The 8,853-nt window shown below is 43.8% G+C and overlaps 1 protein-coding gene across 1 annotated transcript in view; it reads left to right on the top strand.

Moving 5' to 3' along the window:
* Positions 1-257: 257 nt before the first annotated feature.
* SMU1 (SMU1 DNA replication regulator and spliceosomal factor) overlaps positions 258-8,853 on the top strand; it is a 33,260-nt gene continuing 24,664 nt past the window's right edge. The window contains exons 1-4 of the mRNA XM_033187611.1: positions 258-413; positions 3,522-3,732; positions 5,458-5,610; positions 8,328-8,438. Coding sequence (XP_033043502.1) covers positions 388-413; positions 3,522-3,732; positions 5,458-5,610; positions 8,328-8,438 — 501 coding nt within the window. The 5' untranslated portion in view covers positions 258-387. The remainder of the gene's footprint in view (positions 414-3,521; positions 3,733-5,457; positions 5,611-8,327; positions 8,439-8,853) is intronic.

Raw genomic sequence — 8,853 nt, 5'->3', positions numbered from 1 at the left:
GTAGTTTTTTTTTTTTAGTAGAGACGGGGTTTCACCGTGTTAGCCAGGATGGTCTCGATCTCCTGACCTCGTAATCCGCCCGTCCGCCCGTCTCGGCCTCCCAAAGTGCTGGGATTACAGGCTTGAGCCACTCTGGCCTACTTTTAAACAGTCTTCCTCCTGGAGCTTATTTCTCTGGGGCAGAGGCATAAACTCCGCCTCTGACAGCCCCTGAGGGCCCCGCCCCTACGCGCACCTCGCCTTTTTGTTCACGCTTTTCCAGGGCGGGCGCCGGATGCCGACCCAAGCGGAAATGACGTTAGGCGTCCGCCGGAGGTGGTGGTGGTGTGTTGAAGAAGAACTGGGCCTTGAAGAAGAACTGGGGCCTGCTCCCGGAGAAATACAGCTATGTCGATCGAAATCGAATCTTCGGAGTGAGTCCTGCGGTGGGGATGTTCCCGCCGTGCCGGGGCCCAGAGGTTAAGGGTGTGGGGCGGAAGATACTCGAGAGAAGGCATCGGAGAGGCTAGGGAATGGAGGGCCATTTCCTTGCCCCCAAAGAGGCATCTTGGATCTGGCTATCTCGGAGGTGCGCCCACAGGAAAGTAGCAGCTCTCAGACGAGAAGCCCAAAGCCTTGAGGGAGGTGGCAAGGGGTGGGGAAAACACACCTTGCAGACCTGAGTTCTGTCCTTGGCCAACTGCTGGCGCGCTGTGATTGACCAAATTAAGGATCCACTCTGGACTCCAGTCTAATTGAATCTGCACAAGGGGATAGGCCTCTTTTAAGCCTTGCTTCTCTCCCTGTCCAGCTTATGCAATGTGATTTGTTGTCTCTGTGCTCATACGGCCCCTTTGCTTTCCTCTGCCTAGCATTTATCACTCATTGTTGTCACTGTTTGATAACCTCACCCCAAACTAGCTTTGTCGGTGCCTAGGAGCTCGTTTTCCTTGTGGTCTCAGTGTCTGGCGTACCTTAGAGGAAGAGTTAATTGCTTTTGGAATGGATGAACAACTAGCTTTTGGAATGAATGAACAACTCTCAGGCCCGATCTGGCACTGAATTTTGGTTTTTCTGTGAGCTCTCTGTAACCGCAAAGGAGAGACAGACTCTGGAGACTGGGCTAGAAAGAAAAATGTTCAAGGAATAGGGAATGAGAAGTAGTGACGAAAGAAAACCTTAGTGTGCTTTTCCAGAACTCCATCCTCCACCTGTCCTTGCCAATACTTAATAATAATTAAATTAACAGACATAACAATTGTGTTCTGAGTGTAAGGGAGGGAGAGGACCTTTTTTGGAGACTTGACTTTTTTTATTTTGAGATGGAGTTTCGCTCTTGTTTCCCAGGCTGGAGTGCAATGGCGCGATCTTGGCTCACTGCAATCTGCCTCCCAGGTTCAAGCGATTCTCCTGCCTCAGCCTCCCTAGTAGCTGGGATTACAGGCATGTGCCACCACGCCTGGCTAATTTTGTATTTTTAGTAGAGACAGAGTTTCTCCATGTTGGTCAGACTGGTCTGGAACTCCCGACCCCAGGTGATCCGCCCGCCTCGGCCTCCCAAAGTGCTGGGATTACAGGCATGAGCCACCGCGCCCGGCTTTTGGAGACTTTTCATAGGAGGAAGGGAGGTTTATACATTCAGCAAATACTGAAATGATGTTAACCAACTTGTCCAAGGTCACATAACTTTGATTCAAATCCCAGACTGTCTTCAAAGCTTTTAACTCATTATGCATTCATTCGTGTTTGAAGGTAGGGAATTTGATTTTGGCTATGTCAAATGTGAGGTGTTTGAGGAGAGAGATAACTTATTTTGGGAGTGTAAAATGGAAGTCAATGGAATTGTGCTAAGGAAGATAGTCTCATACCAGAATAACGGGGGTCTAAGTCTGGATACCTGCATACCTCATAAAGGGGCCATGAGAGAAAAAGACTACTTACAGTAGCAGCAATCAGTTCTCTTTTATAGTTGTTTTTAAGAAGAGGGGCCAGGTGCGGTGGCTCACACCTGTAATCCCAACACTTCGGGAAGCTGAGGCGGGTGGATCACTTGAGCCCAGGAGTTTGAGACCAGCATGGTCAACATAGCAAAACCACGTCTCTACAAATACAACAATTAGCCAGTGTGGTGTTGCGTGCCTGTGGTCTCAGCTACTCGGGAGGCTGAGGTGAGAGGATCACTTGATCCCAGGAAGTCGAGGCTGCAGTGAGCCACGATCCCGCCACCATTCTCTCCAGTCTGAGTGAATGGAAGTGAGACCCTTTCTCAAAAAAAAAAAAAAAAAAAAAAGAAGGTGTTTGCTTTCTTCTCAGGAATATATGCTCAAGAGCCACACTGCCAGTTGAGTCCTGATTTTTCCACTTATTATCTCTGTTATCTGATCAAATTCTCATCTGTAAATTGGGGATAACAGTAAACTTACCTCATTGGCTTTATTTTATTTATTTTTTGAGGCAGGGTCTTGCTCTCTTTCCCAGGCTAGAGTGCAGTGGCATGATCATGGCTCACTGTATCCTCAACCTTACGGATACAAGCGATCCTCCCACCCCAGCTTCCCAAATAGCTGGGACCACAAGCACACACTATCATGCCTAGCTAAATTTTTTTTTTTTTTTTTTTGAGGCAGAGTTTCACTCTTGTTGCCCAGGCTGGAGTGCAATGGCACGATCTCGGCTCACCTCAACCTCCGCCTCCCAGGTTCAAGCAGTTCTCCTGCCTCAGCCTCCCTAGTAGCTGGGATTACAGGCATGTGCCACCAGGCCCAGCTAATTTTGTATTTTTAGTAGAGACGGGGTTTCTCCATGTTGGTCAGGCTGGTCTCGAACTCCCGACCTCAGGTGATCCACCCGCCTCGGCCTCCCAAAGTGCTGGGATTACAGGCGTGAGCCACTGTGCCCGGCCTTTTTTTTTTTTTTTGTAGAGAAGGGGTCTCCTTATGTTGCCCATGCTGGTCTTGAACTCCTGGGCTCAAGGGATCCTCCCACATCAACATCCCAAGTAGCTGGGACTACAGGCACGTGCTACCATATTTGGCTAATTAAAAAAAAGAAATCTGTAGAGATGGAGTCTCACAGCTGCCTGATCTGGTCTCAAACTCCTGGTTTCCAGCAATCTTTCTGCCTCAGCCTCCCAAAGTACTGAGATTACAGTCGTGAACCAGCATGCCTAGCCTCATTTAGATTATTTTGTATCAATGACTAGTGTAGTCATTTAAAGTAATTCAGTGAAGTGTGCTACAATATAATTATAGGAATGAATGGGAAACTAGGCTCTGAATTAGGAAATAAGATAGTCAGTCACCTTGATACCAACTCCCTTTCTAGCTGACTGAGACATTAGGCAAATGATTTCCCTTCCTTGAACCCTAGTGTCTCTATGGTTGGAGGGGTCCCCTTGTAATTTAGATTGTGTGATTTTGGAAAATTTTACTCACATGATAAAGAAATGATAAAGGAAAATGATTGAGTAGGAGCTTAGTAGGCTTTGTTTTTGACCTCGGGTGAGTGAGAATCCCTGAGCTGAATGATTTGTTTTCTTTCAGTGTGATCCGCCTTATCATGCAGTACTTAAAGGAGAACAGTTTACATCGGGCGTTAGCCACCTTGCAGGAGGAGACTACTGTGTCTCTGAATACTGTGGACAGCATTGAGAGTTTTGTGGCTGACATTAACAGTGGCCATTGGGATACTGTGTTGCAGGCTATCCAGTCTCTGAAATTGCCAGACAAAACCCTCATTGACCTCTACGAGCAGGTGAGAGTGGTGGAGATGCTGATCTCCGTGGGTTGATTTGCTGTGGGCCAGCTGTCTGACGAAAAAGCATCAGCGAGCGTTCCTTCAAGCACAGTAGGGCTGCATCAGCCTGTAAAACTTACAATGGCAAGGCTTGACATGGTATTTTTTCTCCCTTCTCGGAAAATCCAAGATTTCCCAAATTAAAATTCTTTCCTCTTTTTGAGACTGGGTCTTGTTCTGTTACCCAGTCTGGAGTGCTGTGGCAAGATCACAGCTTGCTGCATCCTCATTTCCAGGATCAATCCTTCCTCCTGCCTCAGCCTCCTGAGTAGCTAGGAACATAGGCACGCACCACCACGCCTGCCTAATTTTTGCATTTTTTTGTAGACACAGGATCTCACAATAATCTACAGGATCTACAATAATCACAGGATTATTGTAGACCATAATACCTAGGGTGGTCTCAAACTCCTGGGCTCAAGCAGTTCGCCAGCCTTGACCTTCCAAAGAGCTGGGATTACAGGCGTAAGAGAACCTCAACTTTCTAATCACATAGTTAGTCTTTCTGTAACTAGCTCCTACCTATCCTGAGCCATTTCCTTTGCACAAACCCAGGTGTGATTCAAGGGGCCCAGGAGTAAGAAAGATACCCCTATCACTGGTTAAATTCCAAGAAGCTCCAAGTCAAGAACCTAGGACAAAGATCAGACAAATTTGTGATTATAAAACAGAGAGTAGACTTTTTGGAAATAAGATTGTAATTTGAAGTAAAAGTAGGGAAATTGGTTTTTTGTTTTTGTTTTCGGGGTTTTTTTTTTTTTTTGAGACGGAGTCTCACTCTGTTGCCCAGGCTGGAGTGCAGTGGTGCGACCTCTGCTCACTGCAATCTCCATCTCCTGGGTTCAAGTGATTCTTCTGCCTCAGCCTCCTGAGTAGCTGGGATTACAGGCGTGCACCACCACACCCGGCTAATTTTTGTATTTAGTAGAGACGGGGTTTCACCACATTGGCCAGGCTAGTCTCCAACTCCTGACCTCAGTGATCTACCTGCCTCGGTCTCCCAAATGCTGGGATTACAGGTGTGAACTGCCATGTCTGGGCAGTTTATTTCTTTATAATCCATATGAGTTCAATAATTCCCATAGAAAATTTTGGTAACTGGAGAAAGGTTTCTCTGGAGCCCATGGGGATATTCCCATTTTTAGCTTTGGCATCTACATTCTGAGCAAGAAGCTTGAGAGGAGGGGAGATTGGTAGATAAAAATGGATAGAGTTTGAAGGATTGAAATTATTAATTTTTTGAGACAGAGTGCAGTAGCATGAGCTTGGCTCACTGCAACCTCTGCCTCTTGGGTTCAAGCAATTCTCCTGCCTCAGCCTCCCGAGTAGCTGGGATTAGAGGCACATACCACCACACCCAGCTCATTTTTTTGTATTTTTAGTAGAGAGTGGGTTTCACCACAGTGGCCAGACTGATTTCGAACTCCTGACCTCAAGTGATCCACCCATCTTGGCCTCCCAGAGTGCTAGGATTACAGGCATGAGCCACCAAGCCCAGCTGAAGTTACTATTTATAATTACTTCAGTTGTCCACCTGAAATTGCTAGTGAAAAGGGAAAGGGGCTTCCTGGTATTGGAAATCACTTTGACAGGCCATATCTGTGTTAGATATTTTACTGAAAAATATTAATAAGAGAATGTGTTGAAACATCTGTTTTTTTTTTTTTTTTTTAAATTGTTCAGGTTGTTCTGGAATTGATAGAGCTCCGTGAATTGGGTGCTGCCAGGTCACTTTTGAGACAGACTGATCCCATGATCATGTTAAAACAAACACAGCCAGAGCGATATATTCATCTGGAGAACCTTTTGGCTAGGTCTTACTTTGATCCTCGTGAGGTATGACTGTGGTAATGTAAAGGAACTTTTTGTCAGCTTTGGAAATATAATAACATCTTTTTTTAAATTATTTTATTGGATACTTTTTGTGATTTTGATTTAATTTTTGAGAATGATGCTTCTCTGTTTATATATGTTGGTTGAAATTTGCATATGTTAGAAAAAGAATAATTTTGTTCAGTTTTCTGATTATTTGAGAGTCTTCTACACACCTCATTTTAGAGGATTGTGTGTTGGTTACTACAGAAAATTTTATTCTGATGTCATTTCCACATTAGCCCTCCCTGAAGTGCTGCCTGATTGCTGGTATGTTCACTGATCATTTGTGTGTCTTGCCCCTAACAAATGCAGTTTCATTCTAGCCTTTTTAGTCCCTAGAAGCTTGTGCTTTTGCTTCTTAGCTGATTATGCTTACTGGTAGAGCATGATGATAGATAGTCTTTTATTCTTCCAAAACCATATTATCTGTATAGTTTCATTCTTCCTGCCTACCCCCCCAGCCTTTCACTAGAGGTTTGTCAAAATAGGAGGAAAAAGGATTAAAACATTTTTGGGGGGGGGTACATAGTAGGTATATATATTTATGGGGTACATAAGATATTTTGATATAGGCATGCAGTGCATAATGAGGGTAAATGGAGTATCCATCACCTCAAGCATTTATCCTTTGTCTTACAAACAATTCAGTTCTTTCAGTTATTTTAAAATGTATAATTATTATTGACTATAGTCACCCTGTTGTGCTATCAAATGCTGTTTCTTATTTATTCTTTATATTTTTTGTATCTATTAACCATCCCCACTTTCCTTCTTACCCTGCCACTTCCACCCTTCCCAGCCTCTGATAACCATATATCTCTATCTCCATGTTTTAATTTTTAGTTCCTGCAAATAAATGAGAACATGCAAAGTTTGTCTTTCTGTGCCTGGCTTATTTCACTTACCATAATGAGCTCTGGTTATATCCATGTTGTTGCAAATGACAGGATCTCATTCTTTTATATGGCTAGTGGTACTCCATTGTGTACATGTACCACATTTTCTTTATTTATCTATTAATGGTTGCTTCCAAATCTTGGCTATTGTGAACATTGATGTAATAAACATGGGAGTACAGATATCTCTTTGATATACTGATTTCCTTTTGGGTGTGTACCTAGCAGTGGGATTGCTGGATCATATGGTACCTCCATGTTTAGTTTTTTGAGGAATCTCCAAACTATTCTCCATAGTAGTTGTACTAATTTACTTTCCCACTAATAGTGTATGAGGGTTCCTTTCTCTCCACTTACCAGCATTTGTTCTTTCCTGCCTTTTTGTATAAAAGCCATTTTAACTGGAGTGAGATGGTATCTCATTATAGTTTGATTTGCATTTCTCTAATGATCAGTTGTGTTGAGCACCTTTAAATAAACCTGTTTGCCTTGTGTATGTCTTTTTTTTTTGAGAAACGTCTTTTCAGGTCTTTCACCCATTTTTAACATTGGATTATCACATTTTTTTCCTATAGAGTTGTTTGAGCTCCTTATATATTCTGGGTTTTTTTTTTTTTTTTTTGACAGAGCTCTGTTACCCAGGCTGGAATCCAGTGGCATGATCTCGGCTCACTGCAGCCTCTGCTTTCTGGGTTCAAGTAATTCTCATGCCTCAGCCACCAAGTAGCTGGGATTGCTGATGTGTGCCACCACACTCAGCTGATTTTTGAATTTTCAGTAGAGATGAGGTTTCGCCATGTTGGCCAGGTTGATCTTGAACTCTTGGCCTCAAGCAATCCACCTGCCTCGGACTCCCAAAGTGCTGGGATGATAGTCATGAGCCACCACACTTGGCCCTGTGTTCTGGTTATTTATTTACTTATTTATTTATTTATTTATTTTTCTGAGACGGAGTCTTACTGTTGTCGCCCCAGCTAGAGTGCAATAGCATGATCTTAGCTCACTGCAACCTCCGCCTCCTGGGTTCCAGGAATTCTCCTGCCTCAGCCTCCCAAGTAGCAGAGATTACAGGCACCCACCACTATGGCCCGGCTAGTTTTTCTATTTTTAGTAGGGAAGGGATTTCACCATGTTGGCCAGGCTGGTCACGAACTCCTGACCTCAGGTGATCTGCCCGCCTCAGTCCCCCAAAGTGCTGGGATTACGGGCATGAGCCACCCCGCCCGGTCGTATTCTGGTTACTAGTTTGCAAGTATTTTCTCAGGAGGAATAAGAACTTAATAGGCACTGGATAATGGAATGTCAAAGTAAACTTAAAATGAGGATAAAGGAAAGGAGTTTAGATCACCAGGACAGGATTTAACTTAGAGGTGGTGAAGCACTTCTGTGCTGGGAGCCATTTAAGAAATTACTAAAGAATATAAAAGAATTCTTGGTTCTGCAAATTTTTGAAAACCTGGAAAAACAACTCGGTTTAATGTGGTTTACTTGGACTCTTTTCAGAAAAATAGCAGTGTGTCCTTTGGCCAGGAACTCAATGAAAAAATAACAATAGTGTGGATTGGCTGACCTCAGTTTTCTCCCAACTCATACTTTTGAAATGCAAGTGGACAGAATTGGGAAGTTATTTTCAAAAACTAAATTAGTTTAATCCCCTCTTTAACTGGGTAATTTCTTTTCACATTTTCCTCTGTGTATGCTTTTGCTTGTTTGTTTTAAATAAGCACACTCATATCTTATTGTCGCTTCTTGGAAATGATGCTACATCCTCTCCTATTTCAGGCATACCCAGATGGAAGTAGCAAAGAAAAGAGAAGAGCAGCAATTGCCCAGGCCTTAGCTGGTGAAGTCAGTGTGGTGCCTCCATCTCGTCTCATGGCATTGCTGGGACAGGTAATTCAATTCCTTTAGAGGCCAGGTGTGGTGGCTTACACCTGTCATCCTTGCACTTTGGGAGGCTGAGGCAGGAGAATCACTTGAGCCTAGAAGTTGGAGACCAGCCTAAGCAACATTGTGAGACCTTGTCTCTACAAAAAGTAAAAAAATTAGCGGGGTATGGTGGTGTGTGCCTGTGGGCTCAATTACTTGGGAGGCTGAGGTGGGAGGATCACTGGAGCCTAGAAGGTTGAGATGACAGTGAGCTATGATCATGCCATTGTACTCCAGCTTGGGCAATAATAGAGCGAGAACCTGTCTCCAAAAATAAAAATAAATTTAAAAAGTGAACTGGTACAATTTCCTTTGTATAAACTATGTCTTTGCTGAAGAAATCGTACACCCTAAGAATTGGTGACTACCTACAGAGTTG

Source organism: Trachypithecus francoisi, unplaced genomic scaffold, assembly GCF_009764315.1.
Source record: "Trachypithecus francoisi isolate TF-2019V2 unplaced genomic scaffold, Tfra_2.0 Contig00156, whole genome shotgun sequence".
Taxonomy (NCBI): Eukaryota; Metazoa; Chordata; class Mammalia; order Primates; family Cercopithecidae; genus Trachypithecus; species Trachypithecus francoisi.
The sequence above is the reverse complement of the archived record's forward strand: the minus strand, read 5'-3'. Positions and strand labels throughout refer to the sequence as shown.